General features: G+C 44.5%; 1 protein-coding gene across 9 annotated transcripts in view; it reads left to right on the forward strand.

The window, feature by feature from the left end:
* The window catches only part of DZIP3 (DAZ interacting zinc finger protein 3), a 123,530-nt gene extending 107,602 nt beyond the window's left edge, over positions 1–15,928 (forward strand). For 6 of the 9 annotated variants that reach the window (XM_080654001.1, XM_080654007.1, XM_080654005.1 and 3 more), the window contains 4 exons: positions 1,240–1,341; positions 7,928–8,071; positions 8,152–8,253; positions 14,182–15,927. In XM_080654001.1, coding sequence (XP_080510127.1) covers positions 1,240–1,341; positions 7,928–8,071; positions 8,152–8,253; positions 14,182–14,292 — 459 coding nt within the window. In that variant the 3' untranslated portion in view covers positions 14,293–15,927. Of the gene's footprint in view, positions 1–1,239; positions 1,342–6,145; positions 6,241–7,927; positions 8,072–8,151; positions 8,254–14,181 lie in introns of those variants that run through there. The other 3 variants (XM_080654002.1, XM_080654009.1, XM_080654006.1) reach the window with 2 other exon arrangements.
* Positions 15,929–19,751: the final 3,823 nt, after the last annotated feature.

The following is a 19,751-nucleotide window of genomic DNA, read 5'->3' on the forward strand; positions in this document are numbered from 1 at the left end:
TGTTTATTTTGCTCTTTACATTCCATATATACATGAAATCATATGGTATTTGTGTTTCTCTAACTTACGTCATTTAGCATAATACCCTCTAGGTTTGCCCATGCTGTCACAAATGGTAAGATTTTATTCTTTTTTATGGCAAGTAATATTCTATTGTGTATATACTATATATCACATTATTTTTATACACTCATCTATTTATGGGGACTTGTGATTCTTCCATATCTTGACTATTGTAATTCCCAGAAGTGGAGTCACTGGGTCATAAGGCAATTCCATTTTTAATTTTTTGAAGAAACTCCATAATGTTTTTTATAGTAGTTAACACCAGTCTGCATTCCCACCAACAGTACATGAAGGTTCCCTTTCTCTACATCCTCGCCAACACCTATTTGTTGATTTACATTTTCTTCTAGGAATTTTATAGTTTTGAGTGCTACATTAGAGTTTATTCTTATATATGGCATAAGAAAGTGGTATAGTTTAAATTTTTTTGTATGCATATGTCCAATTTTCCCAACACCTTTTATTGAATAGACTGTCTTTACTCCATTGTATGTTCTTGCCTCTTTTGTTATACTAGAGACCCGGTGCATGAAATTCATGCATGGGTAGGATCCCTAGGCCTGGCCGGCGATCAGGGCGGATCAGGTTCCCTGCCTCCTGGGCTCCCCACCTCCTCCTTCCCTCGCTCCCTCAATGCCCCATTGCTGCTACTGGTCACCCACTATTCCAGCCACCCCCTGGTGGTCAGCGTATGTCATAGTGAGTGATCGAACTCCCAGTCTCCCAAACTCCCAAAGGGACAGTATGCATATTAGCCTTTTATTATGTAGGGTATTAATTGACCATATACGTGTGTGTTTATTTCTAGGCTCCCTATTCTGTTCCATTGATCTATTTGTGTTTATATGCCAGTACCATGCTATTTTGATTACTATAGTATTATAGTATAGTTTGATAATAGGTAGTGTGATACCGCAAACCTGGTTCTTCTTTCTTAAGATTGCTGTGGTTATTCAGGGTATTTGTGGGTCCACATACATTTTGGGATTATTTATTCTACTTATGTAAAAAATGCCATTGGTGTTTTGATAGGAATTGCATTAAATATATAGATTGCTTTGGGTATAATGGATATTTTAATGATGTTAATTATTCCTATCCATGAACATGATTTACACATCCATTTATTTGTATCGTTTTTTAAAAATATATATTTTATTAATTTTTTTACAGAGAGGAAGGGAGAGGAATAGAGAGTTAGAAACATCGATGAAAGAGAAACATCGATCAGCTGCCTCCTGCACACTTCCTACTGGGGATGTGCCCACAACCAAGGTACATGCCCTTGACCGGAATCGAACCTGGACCTTTCAGTTTGCAGGCCGATGCTCTATCCACTGAGCCAAACCAGTTAGGGCTATTTGTATCTTTTTTCAATGTTTTATAATTTTCCAAGCACATGTCTTTTATCTCCATATTTAAATTTACTCCTAGATCAGGGGTGGGCAAACTTTTTGACTCGAGGGCCACAATGGGTTCTTAAACTGGACCGGTGGGCCGGAACAAAAGCATGGATGGAGTGTTTGTGTGAACTAATATGAATTCAAAGTAAACATCATTACATAAAAGGGTACGGTCTTTTTTTTATTTCAATAGTTTTATTCATTTCAAACATTTTAACAAGAAGAATGTAAACACTAATTATTATAATTTGAAACTTCAAAAAATGGAGGAATCATAGCACAATAACATACGTTATATTGAAGATGGCAGAGGCAAAATAAAATTGCCTAACAAAGGAAAGGTACAAAAGCCTTTCAAATTAAACTTAAATATAATAAAATAATTTAAAACTAAAACAAATAGAAAAGAACAAAATGTGTAAACAGTAAATTAAACATTTTCTTTAGTGCAACTTCCAAATTATGCCCGGGACGTAGATGTAGATGGCAATGTAGACTGGGTTGAAAGGTTTTTGGTCTTTAAAACATCAACTTCAGTGGGAACAGTGTTGTTGGTCTCCTTTTTAGCTAATGCTCTGATACTGTGCTCTCCAGGGGCGTGTCTCCCTACATCACCACAATAACGTGTCTACGCATTCCCAGGGTAATGTCGGGAGACGTGTCCGTGGGCATTACAAGGAGCCTCTGGAAGATTGAGAGGCTGTTCCTTCTACTGAATGGGCGGATATAAATCCGCCCACTCAGAAGAAGGATCTGCGGCCGTGTTTCCCGACGTTGCCATGTTAACACTGCTGCTGGTGAAGGAGCGGAGGGGAGAGCAAGAGAACCCTCCGCTCTTTCGGCTCCACGGGTCGGATAGAACAGCCGAATGGGCGGATCAGGCCCGCGGGCCGTAGTTTGCCCACGGCTGTCCTAGATACTTTATATTTTTATGCAGTTATAAATGGATTGTTTTCTTAATTTTGTCTTCTGATAGTTCATTATTGGTGTATAAAAATGAAACCAATTTCTGAAAATGTATTTTGTATCCTGCTACTGTACTGAATTCACTTATCATTTCTATTAGTTTTTTGGTGGAATCTTTAGAGTACTCTATATACAGTCTCATGTTATCAGAAAATAATTAGTTTTACTTCTATTTCTATTTTTTTTAAATATATTTTATTGACTTTTTTACAGAGAGGAAGGGAGAGGAATAGAGAGTTAGAAACATCGATGAGAGAGAAATATCGATCAGCTGCCTCCTGCACACCCCCTACTGAGGATGTGCCCGCAACCAAGGTACATGCCCTTGACTGGAAACGAACCTGGGACCCTTCAGTCCGCAGGCCGACGCTCTATCCACTGAGCCAAACCAGTTAGGGCTTCTATTTCTATTTTTTATGTATTTTATTTCTTTTTCTTATCTGACTACTGTGGCTAAGACTTACAGTACTATGTCGAATAAGAGTGTTCAAAGTGGACATCCCTGTCTTGTTTGGAGTGAGCAGGCCATCAGGGGGAGGGCAGTTGGGGGTGAGCAGGCTGGCATGGGGAGCAGTTGGGGGTGATCAGGCTGGCGGGGGGGGGGGGCGCATTTGGGGGCGAGCAGGCCGGCAGCGGGGGGCAGAGTTGTTAGGGGCAATCAGGCAGGCAGGCAGGTGAGCGGTTAGGAGCCAGCAGTCCCAGATGTCCAACTCCTGGTTTAGGCCTGATCCCTGTAAACCGGCAAGTAGGACATCCTTCAAGGGGTCCCAGATTGGAGAGGGTGCAGGCCGGGCTGAGGAACACTCCCCCTACCCGCCCATGCACAGATTTCATGCACTGGGACACTAGTGTTGAATAAGAGTGTTCAAAGTGGACATCCCTGTCTTGCTCTTGATCTTAAGGGAAATGGTTTTAGTTTTTGCCCATTGAGTATGATGTTAGCTGTGGCTTTGTGATACATGGCCTTTATTATGTTGAGGTATGTTCCCTCTAGTCCCAGTTTGCTCAAATTTTTTATTATAAACCAGAGCTGGATTTTGTCAAATTCTTTTTCTGCATCTATTTTATATGATCATATTTTTATCCTTTATTTTATAAATGTGGTGGTATATCACATTAATTCATTTGCACATATTGTACTGACCTTGCATCCCAGGAATAAATCCCACTTGATTATGGTGTATGATTTTTTTTTAACGTATTGCAGAATTCAGTTTGCTAATATTTTGAGGATTTTTGCATTGATGTTCATGAGGGATATCAGCCTAATAGTTTTATTCCCTTGTAGTGTCTTTATCTGCTTTTGGAATTAGGATAATTCTGGCCTCATAAAATGAGCTGGGGAGTATTCCCTCTTCCTGAATTTTTTGGAATAGTTTGAGGACAGGTGTTAGTTCTTTGAATGTTTTGTAAAAATCACTGTTGTTATGGGCTACCTGTTAGGAACTGTAAAGTGAACCACAATTGGTAGCTGCCTCTGCTGGTCCTGGATGCACATTGTGGGGCCAAGCTGTGTGCCAAGGCCAGCTTCCACCAGAACTGAATCTGGGGCAGGTTAACAGAAGGCCCAACGCACCCTGAGATCTGGCTCCGTCTTCCACTGCCGGTTTGGCTCAGCCACTGAAAGAACCTCTGGCAGTACATGAGTTACATGAGGCAGGGTCTGAGTCACTAGGTAAGGGTAAGTGGTGTTCACCAGGTTGGTACAGATTCAGTTTTCATGTCAGTGCTGTGTCTTAGGCTACTCTGTAAAATTCTCAACGTACACCAAGTTCAGGTTAGTTGCCACCCAACTGGGACCTGCAGATCTTTGTTGTGGGGCAGTGTGATTTCAGGGAGTCATCAGGGTGAGGCCAGCAGATTTCATCAGGCTATAATAACAGGATTTGGCTTTGTGGCAGGAGACTTTTCACAGGATCACTGTTGCTAGTCGAGGTGTGTTGGGGAGGAGGTGTGTGGCAATGGCTTTGCCCCAGAGTCATATAACTTCATCTCTCCCATGCATCTCTGACATGCCCTGAGACTGCCTGGACCTCCTTCAGAGCCTTTTAAGAAATACTGTAGCAGGCCCAGGCTGCCTGTGGCTGGCTGATTCCTCAACAGTGTGCCAGCTTGACAGGGTATGTCCACAGGGAATTGGGAGCGGGGGGGCACTGGGTCTCCCCAGGCCAATCAATGTCATATGGAAGGGAGTGCTCTAGCCAGGAAAATAGTGTCTGTGGATGGTGTGGGAGAGGGTTTCAGCACAGGAACAATGGTAGCTGTAACTTTAGCCTTCTCCCTGAAGTCACATAACCCAGTCTCTCCTTGTATGACTCAAATTCTCTCAGAGCTGCCATCTCTCTGCTAGATCTAGGGTGAGTACCCATAAATGTGATTTTGTGTGCTGGCCCTTTAAGAGGGCACCTGAGTTTCTAGCAGACTCCTGTCTGTCCCTTGCAGTTGGAATCCCCACTGATTTTCACAGTCAGATGTGATATGGGCTCTTTCCTGTTCTGGTGCTCTGGCCTGGGAGCCTGCCATGGAGTTGAGACCCTTTGCTCTTCAAGGTGAACTTTGCGGCTGAGATACTTTTTTGGATTCTCAACCACTAGGTACATTTTTTTTTCACACCTCCACTCATCTTCTGTATGTTCTTAGTTATAAGACTTTTGTTCAACTAGTCTTCAGTTGATTATTCAGATTTATTGTTCTATAATTGTAATTCCAATTTGATCCTGGAAGAAGCTGAGTATATCTTCCCCTAATTAGCTGCCATCTTGGATCTTCCTCATTCATATATTTTCTTATTTCTAGTTATGGCTTTTTCCTTTTCTACTTAAGGAAGTCTCTCTTCAACATTTCTTGTATGGCTGATTTAGTGTTGATGAACTTCTTTAGCTTTTGCTTGTTTGGGAAACTCTTTATCTCTCCTTTAATTTTGAATGCTAACCTCGCCAGGTAGAATATTCTTGGATTTAAGTTGTTGTTTTTTTTGCTTTCAACACTTTGAGTATATTGTGTCTTTTCTTTCTGGCTTGCAAAGTTTCTGCTTAAAAATCAGCTGATAGTCTTATAGGAATTTTCTTATTTATTACTACTTGCTTTTCAGATTCTCTTTATCTTTAATTATTGACATTGTGATTATAATGTCTTGGTGTGGACCTCTTTGGGTTCATCTAGTTTGGGACTTTGTGCTTTCTTGACCTAAATGTCTATTTCCTTCCTCAGGTTTGGGAAGTTTTCAGCTGTTATTTCTTCAAAGAAGTTTTCTTTCCCGTTCTCTTATCTCCATCTTGAACCCCTATAATACAAATGTTAGTGTGCTTGATGTTGTCCCCGAGGTCCCATACATTATTCTCATTTAAAACAAATGTTTTTATTATTTTTGTTCTTTTTAAACTTGGGTAACTTCCACTACTTTATTTTCCAGATGGCTGATCTGTTCTTCTATGTCATCTACTCTGTTGATTCCCTTGTGTATTTTTTTCATTGCTGTTTATTGTATTCTTTAGCTCTGATTGGTACTTCTTAAATTTTCTATTTCTTTGTTTCTTTCTTTCTCATTGTATTCATGCATTTTTCTCTCAAGTTTGTTGAGCATCTTTATGACCTTTGCTTATCTTCATTTCATTTAGTTCTTTTACTAGGTTTTATCTTGTTCTCTAGTTTGGAACATATTCCTCTGTCTTCTCATTTTACCTAATTCTCTGTTTGTTTTTGTGTATTAGGTAGATCATCTATATCTCCCAGTCTTGATGAAGTGGCCTTATGTTGGTGATGTCCTGTGGGGCCCAGAAGAGTAATCTCCTCTGACCACCAGAGCCAGGTGCTCCACAGGTGCCCCCTATTGGGCTGTGTGCACCCTTCTATTGTGATGGGCCACCATTGCTACTGGCATGTATAGGTGGGACAGGCTAGGTAGCAAGACTGAACTGTAGGTGTGTGTGGGCTTTCATCAGTGTTCCACTGGCGTTAGGAGGCTAGAGGAAGAATTTTCAAATGGTGTCTATTAGTACTGGCATCAGCACAGCAGAATTAGATGGCAGAAATGGCTGCTGCCAGAGTTTCAGAGAGTCCCTGCTGCCTCCTGCCTCTTTGGCAGGCATTTCAATAATAGTAAATGTGTCCTTTTCAACTATGGTCTATGTCAGCAATTTTCAACTGACATGCCACAAAAATTTTTAACACTTGGAATTCCTATTTATTCAGGGGCACTGACCTCTTTTCCCTTAGATTGTCAAATAAAAAATAACAGGAAACACAATAGCCATTCGGTGTGAATGAATCAAAAGTATACATATTTTTATCATATTTTTTAAGAAAAATATATTTTTGGTATGCTTCAATTTTTTTTTTATTGTCTAAAGTTTTACATATGTCTCCATTTTCCCCAATTGACCCCTCCTCCCCCAGCCATCCCCACCACCCCAGTGTCTGTGTTCATTGGTTATGCTAATAGGCATGCATACAAGTCCTTTGGTTGCTCTCTAACCCCTCTCCCACTACCATTTGTCTCTGGATCTATTCTTGTTTATCAAATTATGTTGATCATTATATCCCACATATGAGTGAGATCATGTGATATTTATCTTTCTTTGTCTGGCTTATTTCGCTTAGCATAATGCTCTCCAGTTCCATCCATGCTGTTGCAAATGGTAAACGTTCCTTCTTTTTTATAGCGGCATAGTATTCCATTGTGTAGATGTACCACAGCTATTAGTTTATGTGTGCCATGATACGATAAAGGTTGAAAATCACTGGTCAATGTCCTTTTTATCTGGTGTTTTTCCCTGGATTCCAGATTGAGTGAGTCTTGCATGAGCCTTTAGGAGCAGAATTTATTTTCTACACAGTTCTATAATTGTTCTGGATATATTCCCTGTTGGTTTTCAAAGCTTGTTTTGGGGGCTCATCTATCTTGTGCATGTACTAAGGGTTGGGGTGCCTGATGTGGAACTTCAATTTCTCACTCCTCAAAGAAAAGTCCTATACCTTTAAGATCCCTCCTGACCACGGAACACTGCAGTCCCCTTAATGGGACTGTATCTCTCTTATTTTTCTCAGTGCTGTGTCTTGTTGTGCTCATCCAGTTTCCATATTTGGAAAAATCAATAATCTGTAATTGTATTAAATCCTCTCTTAATAAAAAATTTAATTTCAACTGGACAAATGGCATGGGAAGTCTTTTTGAAATACTTCCAGATGATTCTAGAATAAACTGACCTTTTTGAAATTTACTCTAGGTCAATTTGAATGATTCTAAAGGAGGTTTTCCCCCAAATTTTCTGCAAACATTTATTTAAATTAAGCAAATACATATAGTTATTTTTGTTTTACCTAATTCTCATTATATAAGTAATATTGCCAACATTTTGTTTCAAGATTTATCATGAATCTGACTGACCTTTATCATTTTGCTAATTCTCACTATATCACATTCTGTGGTATTCTATTCATCTTCCTGTTTTAGAACAAGTCTAAAAACATCAGTGTCATATTTTTCTTTTCAGAGTCAAGGAAAATCAGTGCCAAGTGGTAGTTGTGTTTCACCCAGACATCCTCCACCACAGTCCAATGCTGCCCAGCCCCCAAAACCAGCCTGGAGGCCCCTCAGTTCACAAGGTCCTGTCACGTGGGAAGGAGCCAATAATTGGGTGAGATTGAGACTGCTGATTATAAATTTAATTTGGGAGAAAGAAATGAGCTGAGTACATCTTATGTGTATTTCCCCTAGGATGATGAGGGAGAGGAAGAAGAGCCTTGTGTGATCTGTCATGAGAATCTCTCTCCAGAAAACCTCTCAGTTTTGCCTTGTGCTCACAAATTTCACTCTCAGGTAAACTAATCCTTTTAATGTTTACCATTAATCAACTAAGGGAGATTCATATTGCCTTATTTGAAATCATATGCTATTTCTTGAGTGGATAAAGTGCTGGGCTTTTGGGCACCACACAAAAATACTTACACCTGTTTCCCCAGCTACAGATTGCATTGTGCTTTCTCAGATCTCCATATACCTTACAGGAGAAGGTGACATGATGGTACTTTAATGGTAGAGAGTAGGCAGTCACTTGAATAGAACTGGAAAGAATGTTGATTGACATAGCAATTCAGTGACAATTTAGCAGCATGCCACTTCACCTTGATGTGCTATAAATAACATAGTGTCTTTTGTCCACACTAATGATGGTCTCTACTGTTATAATGCATAAGACTTACCTTAACAGTGTGATCAAGCTCCGGTATTTGTTTTTGAAGATGCTTAGGCTTGAGTTTTGATGTTAGAAAAATGTGAAGCTAGCATAACTTTTGTTGATTCTTGGCATTCATATAGATAACTCCTGGTGTTACTGCTGTGCAAATGCTATTGATAGACAATTTATAACCCAAGTCTTCTGTTGCAGAGATGTAATTTGACACTGGAAAAGTTAATCTTGTATAAAAAGACTTTTTAGGGAAGTGAACAATATAGCCAGCTCATTCAAGCCATATCTGTAAAGCATCATTTCAAAGATATGTGATACATGCTATAGAATTATATTTTGCATCTGCTCTGATATGAAAAGATACACACAGAATGGCTAACCCTAAAAGATCTCAAGAACAGATACTTAGCCACCTGACTTTCCCATTTAAAGTTTTAAAAGTCTGATTCATTTAGAAATTAAATGTTTCATAAAACTTATTTCATTCTTTGCCATAACCCATTGAATAGAAAGTAGGTAATTCATCCAGATTACTTTTTAGGGTTAGATTTAATGGGCTTCATGTATAGTATCTATTCTTAATCTGCTGTCATTTGACCTTGCTCTCCATCATTCATACAGGTAAAAAAAATTTTTTTGCAGAATTAGTTTTCAAGCAAAAGACTTAACAGATAGTTCATAGCCAAATAGTACTATCATTGTCACCAAAGAAAAAGCAATCTGAAAAGTATTCCATCATCTAGGGATTTTAACTTCAAAACACCATAAGCACTTGACACAAGGTGTTGGTGACTTTTGTATGTTTAGTTATGACATGTTTCTGGGTTATAAATGAGGACGATCTATAATAAATTAGGGAAAACACTATAGAAGCTTTCCTCAACCTTTTTGTTAGGAAGGAAGAACTGCTAATCATCCTATATAATAAAAGGGTAATATGCAAATTATCCCCTTAACCCAGAGTTCCACCACAGTTTGACCAGGGGCAGGGTTGGCCCACCAACCGTCCAGGGCCCCTCCACCCCTGGCAGGCCCCACCCCCAAATCACCCCCTCCACCCCGATTGGGGCAGGCTGGACCCCACCCATTCACAAATTCGTGCACTGGGCCTCTAGTCCTGAATATTTGGGTTTAGGGGAAGGATCCTATTAGAATAAATTGTCTGAAAGGTGTTCTGTTACCAGCTATATCATTCAGCAAACCATAGAGAAGATGCCATCATTTCAGCAGTTGCTTGGCAATCCACCAGATAAGGCTTTAAGACCTACTGACAGACATGTTGGTTGACAATCCTGATATACAGATTAACTGGAGGCCCAGCGCATGAAATTCGTGTAAGAGTAGGCCTTCCTTCCCTCCAGCCGCTGGCAGGCACCCTGGACCCGGGCTTCCTTCTCTCCAGCCGCCCGCAGGCACCCGGGACCTGGGCTTCCTTCCCTCTGGCCACCCGCAGGCACCCAGAACCCTGGCTGGCTTTCCTCCGGCCACCCATAGGCCACCCACAGGCTTTCCTCTGGCCATCCACAGGCCACCCACAGGCTGGCTTTCGCTCTGGCCCTGGCTTAGTCAGGAAGGACGTCCAGAATGATATCTGGTCTAATTAGCATATTACCCTTATATCATAGACTATAGGCCCGGGGCATGAAATTTGTGCGCGGGTACAGTCTCTAGGCCTGGCCTGTGATCAGGGCCATCTTCCCCAGCTGCCGGCAGCTGGCCTACCCCCCTGCCACCACCCTCCCCTGGTTCCCCGTTCACCATTGGGGAATTGGAGTCTGCCGGCCTGGGGGAGGGACCAGGAGGTGGTCAGTGTGCCTCATAGTGACTGGTCAAGCAGTCATTCTGATTGTTCCACCATTTGGTCGATTTGCATATTACTCTTTAATATAGAGAGATGTGCTCCAGTCCTTCCACTTCCAGGGAAAGGGGCAAAGGAGGGTTGCTGAAAGTGATAAGGGGGGCAGCAGGGTGAACTTTTTTTGAGCGGGGAGGGCGGGAGAGTTTCCTCCTGCTGAGGGGCTTCAAAGGACAGCAGCCTACTTCTGCTATTCTCTGTCTCCAGAAACACAGTTTCAGATTGGCATCTGGCAGGACAGAGTAGTTGCAGGTACAGGACTGGGAGCGCCTTTCTGCATGCAGCTCCCTGGAGAGTCTCTTCTGGCCAAGGGAAGCTTTGTTCTAACGATTTCTCCCGGAGCCAGGGCTGCTGGGTGGTCTGGGGCAGGAGGGCAGATGGAGGTGGGGCAGGGGAGGGGAGGGCAGGAAGAAGTATGGGGTAGCAGACTGGGGGTGGGGAGGGAGAGGGTGAGATATGTGTGTGGAGGGGGAGGGCTGATGCAGAAGGAGAGTTGGGCTGATGCAGAAGGAGCAGCATAGGAAGGTTTAGAGGTACTGGCGGAGTAAGAGGGACCAGCAGATGCCAGAACAGGGGAAAGGGTCTACGGCAGGGGTGGGTAAACTTTTTGACTCGAGGGCCACGATGGGTTCTTAAACTGGACCGGAGGGCCGGAACAAAAGCATGGATGGAGTGTTTGTGTGAACTAATATAAATTCAAAGTAAAGGAGCGGAGGGGAGAGCAAGAGAACCCTCTGCTCTTTCAGCTCCGCGGGCCGGATAGAACAGCCGAACGGGCCGGATCCGGCCCGCGGGCCGTAGTTTGCCCACGGCTGGTCTACGGAATCAGGTGGGGGTCTATGACAGTGAGTATAGAATAAGTCCCTTCCCCAGACCCTGCCATCCCAGGTGGCTAGTGGGAGAGGTCCATAGCGAGGTGCTGAGCCCCCTACATTTTGTGCCTGAGACTCCAGAACATGTGGCAAATACGCCCTGCCCCTGACACCCCTGCCAAAGTGCTGCCATTTGGAAAGCATTTGCAGACACATGGATTGTTTTTAAGTTAATGCTTTTCAATTCACTCTGTTTCCCACTTGTCATTTTTTATTGAAAAGGCGGATTCTGCTAGTGTGTGTTCCTTTGTGTGTGTGTGTGTGAGGGGGGGTAGCAGGGGTGTTCTCCACGGGCAGAGATCTGATGAGAGACAGAGACAAAAGACCCAGGCAGACATGGGGAATGAGTAAATAGGATCAGAGAGCAAGGAACAGGGAGAGAGATGCACAGGGCGAGACACACACACGACGCAGGGTGCTGGGATAGAGCTTCCCATCCCAGTAAGAGGGCTCATTTGGTGGAGCAGCGGCTCCCTGGGCAAGTTCACCCTGAACGCAGCTCCCAGGCCCGGAGTTGGCGAACTTAAAGCCCGGGATAATTAGAGCTAATTACATGTGTGCAAACAGCTGCAGCAGAGGCCACGGGCCAGCCACCCCTCCCCTGGCCTGCCCCCCTGTGATTCCGCCCCAGCAAAGGGGCTTTGCTGGCACAGCTGGTACTGAGTGCCTGGTGCACAGGCAGAGAACCCCTTAGACCCAGGGGTTGGGGTGGGCCCTCTGCCTCCAGAGCACCTCCCACAATTATACACTCCAGCGCTCACTGCAGCCTGGGATGACAGGTCGCGACCAGGTTAGGAATTGGACCAGAACTTGGTCCGAGCTCCCCTTGGCCTTGTGCTGAGCGGGCCCTGGTGGCATGGGCCCCAGCATTTGGGTCCTTAGGTTTCTGTTATCTTGGCCTCCTGAGCATTCCCGTGTCATCTCTGTGAAGATTCGAGCAGGGGCTCTCCTTGTATCCTGCCACGGGGAGTGCCTGTCTGGAGCTGAGGCTGCAGGATGAGGAAGGGACAGAGTCTGGTGCTTGCCATTTGGTGATCAGTTTGTCTCTCTGCCTGGATGCGCCACAGGACCCCAAAAGAGTGACTTTTCTGAGCTTTCATTTGCACATCCATATGAAACGCATGCCTCCTCTGAAACGTGGAGTGCAAGAGGAAGGAGAAAGGTGTGAATTCCTCACCTGTGAATGAGGCTTTACACTTTGAACTGCTAGCCTGAATCAGTGATCTAATTTTGTGCTTTCAGAAGTCTTTGGTAGGTTGGGTTGGAGTGGTAGCGGGGTAGGGTTTTATATTTCTACTAGTGGCCCGGTGCATGAAATTCGTGCACATTAAAAGGGAATTAATTAGAGGAAATATTTTAATACTAGAGGCCTGGTGCATGAAATTCGTGCACAGGGGTGGGTGTCCCTCAGCCCAGCCTGCACCCTCTCCAATCTGGGACCCCTCAAGGGATGTCTGACTGCCTGTTTAGACCGGGATCGGGCCTAAACAGGAAGTCGGACATCGCTCTCACAATCCAGGACTGCTCGCCTGCCTGCCTACCTTATTTTCCCTAACTGTTTCTCCCTACCAGCCTGATCACCCCATAACCACTCCCCTGACAGCCTGATCAATGCCTAACTGCTCCCCTGCCAGCCCGATTGCCCCTAACTGCCCTCCCCTGCTGGCCTGGTCACCCCCAACGGCCCTCCCCTGCAGGCATGGTTGCCCCCAACAGCCCTCCCCTGCAGGCCTGGTCCCCCCAACTGCCCTCCCCTGCAGGTCTGGTCCCCCCCAACTGCCCTCCCCTGCAGGCCTGGTCCCCCCCCCCAAATGTCCTCCCCTGGAGGCCTCGTCACCCCCAACTGCCCTCCTCTTCCAGCCCAGTCACCCCTAACTGCCGTCGCCTGCAGGCCTGATTGCCCACAACTGCCCTCCCTTGCAGGCCTAGTGCCCCCAACTGCCCTCCCCTGCAGGCCTGTTCCCCCCCAACTGCCCTCCCCTGCCAGTCTGGTCCCCCCCAACTACCCACTCCTGCAGGTCTGGTCTTTCCCAACTGCCCTCCCTTGCTGGCCTGCTCACCCACAGCTGCTCTCCCCTGCTGACAATCTTGTGGAGGCCATCTTGTGTCCACATGGGGACAGCCATCTTTGACCACATGAGGACAGCCATCTTGTGTGTTGGAGTGATGGCCAGTTTGCATATTACCTCTTTATTATATGGGATTGCTATTTGCCCTTTCTCTATAATAGAAGTGTCAGAGATGAAAGAAAATTAGTAAAATGTATATGAAAAATCTCCCTCCTGTCAGAGTCTGGGGCATGCCTTGGGACCTAGAGTCAAGTCCCCCGCCCACCTGCGTGCGCCTTGAAATCACGCCAGACCCAGCCAGCCCCACCCCCGTCAAACCCTGCAGGGTGGGAGGCACAGCCTCAGGTCCCCTGGCCCTGTGCTGGGTGTGGGGTGTGGCCTCAGGTCCCCTGGCCCCGGCATGAAGGCATGAGGCATGATGACCATTTGCATATTAGCTCTTTATTATATAGGATAGAGGCCTGGTGCTCGAGTGGGGGCCGGCCAGCCTGCCCTGATGGGGGCCCCAATCCAGGTGGAGGTCCCCCGCTGGGAGGCAGGGCCAGCCGGGTCAAAGGGGTGCAGGTGTTTTGCGGGCTGACCACACCCCTGATCAGTATGGGGGGGTCCCTGCTGGGGGGCAGGGCTGGCCTGGGCAAGGGGCTGCAATTGTTCTGGTCTCTGCTCATTTTGCCATTTGGGTTGCTGGGCTTTTATTATATAGGATAGCTGCCTCTGCTAGGCTAAATCTGAGAGACTAACATGAATCTTTTTGTTCCCTAGTGCATTAGACCTTGGTTAATGCAGCAGGGTACATGCCCAACATGCAGGCTCCATGTTTTGCTACGCGAAGACTTTCATGGTCACTCCAGCCGGCACTTGTCTAAGATCTGATACAAGGAACTATGCAAAGGGAGTTTTTAGACTCCACAATTTAGTTTTGCCTTTTGTTATGAGCTTATAGTGTGAGTTGTGTGAAGCAGTCCACTCCTCAGTTTTGTACAAAAGAAGCTAACTAATCTCATCAAAACTGCAGCCAAAGAGGACAGGACAAATCTTCAGGACTATGAACTGAATGAAATGGCTTAAAGACGATGGAATTTTAAAGGTTACATGCATTACATTTAATCTTATATTAGTAGGTGTTTTTCTTCTAGCATAAACATGGTAACTGTTAGCATATATCTCAGGATGTCTTTTCTTGTCATTTTTCTTCCCTTATTCCACTCATACTTTACTTTCCCCCATTATACTACATTTTAATTTCCTGAAATAAATTTAAGCAAGAGAAATACTGTAATACTAAAAGGAGAAGTAGGAAAATTGCACAGATTTTAGTGTTTCTTTTAACTTTTGAAACTGCTTACAAAAATATAATTATTTAAATTTTATCTCTATCTTCCCTATTCTTTTTTATTCTCTAACATATGTACCCATGAAGAAGTTATGAGCTACTTGTGGACCATACAGTGGTGTGTTGGAACTGTCTTATAATGGCTTGTGAGAGATGATTGTTAAAGTTCCAGGAATTTTGTGAGCCAATTATCAAATTGTTGGTAACTTGAAATTTGTCTGTAATGGGAGTGTTTACCCCATAGAAATTGGCAAATGCTCTAATTAAGTGCTTCTCCCCCTCTCAAGAGCTGGTTGTTAAACACAGTACACCATTGGGTCCATGCCTGACCCTTCTTTGTGTTCCCAGTGTCTTACCCAGTAGGTGCAGCATAAATATTCCCAGAATCAGAATAAGGAAGTAGTAAGAAAAGGAGTTAATGTGTGAATTAAGTCACTTGCTCAGTTGAATAATTGAGATCTTATATCCATTTGTTGTAAACATGGTCTTATGCCTTAATCATTTATGCTTTGTAGGAATATTGTTTTTCTGCCTTAAGTATCTAATTTCACTTTCTGATGCCAGGGGATGTGGGGCACTGTTTGTGTATAATTGCTTCTTGTGACAAACTTGATACCCACTGGGTTAAGTTGCATATCTAAAGCTTGTCACTGAGAGCTTGTATTCTTAGAAGTCAAAACCATATTGTATCAATGCTGTATGTTTACATGTCTCCAGTTACAAAATTAGAATAATTCATTTACCTTATAAGACAAATATTACTTGGTTCGTATTTTTTTCCGTAATTAATGAAATAAAGACTGTGAATGTGTTCCCTGACTCAGCAAGTGTTCTTTTGAATATTTCAGTGTAAATGTGTATCTTGAAGTTACTTCAGATCTCTATTTAAACTTTTTTTCTGTAATGATATGCTGTTTTCTTCTGTAATAAGAACAGACTGTAAAATGCAAAGGAAAAATCCAAAAAATGAAGGCAGTCATCTAGACATGTAAAATGCCAAGAGTGTATCAGAATTGCAAAATTCAGAACTTATAGGGCCTTTAATAATTTTCTTGTCTAAATTTCAAGGTCATGGTAATATAGCAAATTATCTTGTAAAACAAATGTTTCTTAGTTTATGTTTACAGCTCCAGTTTCATTTTCATGTGAGAAAGAATAAATATTTCTTAAACACCTGTTTTATCTTTGTGAATCTGTTTAAATGTATACTGAAACTACTTTAAAGCTCTATTTTAAAGTCTATTTCTGTTTAATTGTGCTTAAACTTTTTTTTCTGTTATGGGAAAAGATGGAAAAGATCTAAGAAGAAGGCAGTTTATAAGTCATCTAGACTTGTAAAATGCCAAGAATGTCTTGGATATTGAATGTCAGAGCTTGTAGGTCCTTAATGGTCCTCTAGTCTGTCCTCATTTTCAGGAACATCTTGCCCAAGGTCATGTTGTTACAGAGGACTGAAGAAAAACCAAGTAATGCTTAGAGAAATGGAGTTACACTGTTTTATTATGCCAGCGGAATCATTGGAGTCACCTCCAAGAAAATCTGAGCAAAGCAATATAGTGGGAGCTTTCCTTTATATCCTAGAGGCCTGGTGCATGAAATTCGTGCACGGGGTGGGGTGTCCCTCAGCCCAGCCTGCACCGTCTCTAATCTGGGACCCCTCAAGGGATGCCCGACTGCTCTCTCACAATCCAGGACTGCTGGCTCCCAACTGCTCGCCTGCCTGCCTGCCTGATTGCCCCTAACTGCTTCTGCCTGCCAGCCTGATCACCCCATAACCATTCCCCTGACAGCCTGATCAGTGCCTAACTGCTCCCCTGCCAGCCCGATTGCCCCTAACTGCCCTCCCCTCCGGCCTGGTCACCCCCAACTGCCCTCCTCTGCCAGCCCAGTCACCCCTAACTGCTGTCCCTACAGGCCAACTGCCCTCCCTTGCAGGCCTGGTCCCTCCCAACGGCCCTCCCCTGCCAGCCATCTTGTGTCCACATGGGGGCAGCCATCTTTGACCACCTTTGGCCATCTTGTGTGTTTGAGTGACGGTCAATTTGCATATTACCCTTTTATTATATAGTATTAGTCTCTTTGTCCTCCAAATATGTTTTTTTCCGGATCTTATGTTACATGACTAGCTTACAAGGTCAGACAGCTTAGCTTATCTTCCCTATTATTCAAGAAAGCTAAAAAGCAAAGTTAATTTACAGAACAAGGGACCAGCTAAAAATAGCAGAGTAGACTCACAGAATAAGGGATCATCTAAATAGCAGAGAATTTCAAAGAGTAGTTTTACAAAATAGAGGTTACTATGCTTCAGGTTGATAACACAGTTTGGTTTGGCTTCTCTGGGAAGGCTCCAAATGTTGGGAAGAATTAGCCTTTAGCCTTCTCAATGTGGCTAAATAGTGGCTGAGGCATTCCTAATACTTGAGGGTCCTGACACTCAGTCACATGCTTTCTCTACAAACTCATGCTGCGAGATTGTATTGGTGCTGAACCTGCTATTCTTGGCTCCAAAGATGGAGCCAGAGGACTTAACACCATAGCTGAGATATAGTGAGAATAGTATGTGCTCCTAAAAGTCATGTCCAATTCTGTAGATGCTGAAGGTAATGGGATTAGTTTTTCTTTTTGAGTTATAATTTAACTAGAGGCCCAGTGCATGAAATTAGTGCATGGGAGGGTGTGTCCCTCAGCCCAGCCTGCACCCTCTCCAATCTGGGACCCCTCGAGGGATGTCCGACTGCCCATTTAAGCCCGATCCTGGTGGGATCACCTGCCTGCCTTCCTGATTGTCCCTAACCACTTCTGCCTGCCAGCCTGATCACCCCCTAAGCACTCCCCTGCCAGCCTGATTGATGCCTAACTGATCCCCTGCCAGCCTGTTTGCCCTTAACTGCCCGCCCCTGCAGGCCTGGTCACCCCTAACTGCCCTCCCCTGCAGGCCTGGTCCCTCCCAACTGCCTTTCACTGCAGGCCGGGTCGCCCCCAACTTCCCTCCTCTGCCAGCTTGGTCACCCCTAACTGCCCTCCCCTGCAGGCTTGATCGCCCCCAACTGCCCTCCCTTGCAGACCTGGTCCCTCCCAACTGCCCTCCCTTGCTGGCCATCTTGTGGCGGCCATCTTGTGTGTTGGAGTGATGGTCAATCTGCATATTACTCTTTTATTAGATAGGATAGAGGTCTGGTGCATGGGTGGGGGCCAGCTGGTTTGCCTGAAGGGATGTCCTGGATCAGGGTGGGGGTTCCCTTGGGGCGTGGGGCGGCCTGGGCGAGGGGCCTGTGGTGGTTTGCAGGCCGGCCACGCCCCCTGGTGACCCAAGCGGAGGCCCTGGTATCTGGGGTTTATTTATCTTCTACAATTGAAACTTTGTAGCCTTCTGCTTGCTCTGTGGTGGCAGCCATTTCTGTTGGGATTTGTGTATCTTCTATAATTGAAACTTTGTAGCCTTAAGCAGAGGCCTGGGCCGGCCAGGGTGTGCGGAAAGCTTGGCTTCCTCTTATCGCCCGGGGCAACCCTAGCCTCCTGCTCTTTCCAGCTCCGTGGCTGCCGCCATTTCTGTTTGAATTTATGTATCTTCTATCATTGAAACTTTGTAGCCTTGAGTGGAGGCCTAGGCCGGCAAGGGCAGGCAGAAAGCTTGGCTTCCTCCATCGCCGGGGAAACTCAAGCCTCCCTCCTGTTCTCTGTGGCGGTAGCCATCTTGGTTGGGTTTATTTGCATATTTGCTCCTGATTGGCTGATGGGCGTGGCTGGTGGGCGTGGCTGGTGGGTGTAGCGGAGTGATGGTTAATTTGCATATTACTCTTTTATTAGATAGGATAATAAAGACAGCTGTAATGCTCATTATATGGTAAGCAATCATCACTGTCATTCCTATGAGTCTGAAGGATCCAGATTACCATCCTGCTCAGAAATCCAGTGAGGGAAATGGCAATATTTACATCAAAAACACCTGCAAGTCCTTGCCCTGGTAGGTTGCTGAGTGGTTAGAGTGCTGGCCATGAACAGAAGGGTTGAGGGTCCGATTCCCGGTCAAGAGCAAGTATCTGGGTTGCTGGTTCACACCCAGCCCCCCTCTCTCTTACTTGGGGTGCATGGGGGAGACAACTAGTGAATGTGTCTCTCTCACTTCCATGTTTTCTCTCTCTCCCCCCCTCTCTCTCCCTCTCTCCCTCTCCTCCTCTCCCTGTCCCTCTCTCCCTCCCTCCCTTCCACTTTCTCTGAAAAGCAATGGAAAAAATATCCTCAGGTGCGGGTTAACAACAACAACAAAAAAAACACCTGCAAAGACCCTAGTAGTGTCACTGCAGCTTCTGTCAGAGGATATGCTTGTAAAATTTTCTTCATAGTTATTGTCCATGGACATAACATTTTCCAGCTTTTATGGAACACCTTCAAATGTGTTTGTTAAATAACTTTAAAGTGGATATTATCCTCCTTATTTTACAGCTGATGAAACTGTGGCTCAAAAGGGAAATAATTTGTCCTAGGCCATAGCTACAAAGTACATGCTGGGATTTGAATGCAGACCTTTAGTTCCTCTGCTAGTGCTCTCCTCCAGTACTTCAAGCTGCGTCCCCATTCTAGATTGATTTTGTGCACACAAAAATATAGTTTTTTTTTCCTTTTAAATGTTATTTAAAATAAAATTAAACAGATGGTGAACATACTGATTGTTTTGGACTGGGAGCATGGGATTGAGTGTATAAAGATATACTGTATAATAGTGGTAGGACACGGTGAGAAAAGTTTGGCTTTTTCATATACCTCAGTTTGCTTGGGATGGTTCCAGTTAATAATGCCAATTGTGTTAACATAATTATTAATAGTGCTCCTTTCATTCTCAAAAGTGTCCCAGTATGGATGATGAATTATATCTTACTAGAGGCCTGATGCACGAAATTCGTGTAAGAGTAGGCCTTCCTTCCCCCAGCTACCTGCACCAGATTCCCTCTGGCACTCAGGACCTGGGCTTCCCTCCGGGACCCAGGGTTCCTTCCGACCA

Source organism: Plecotus auritus, assembly GCF_963455305.1.
Source record: "Plecotus auritus genome assembly, chromosome: 2".
In the NCBI taxonomy this organism is placed as follows: domain Eukaryota; kingdom Metazoa; phylum Chordata; class Mammalia; order Chiroptera; family Vespertilionidae; genus Plecotus; species Plecotus auritus.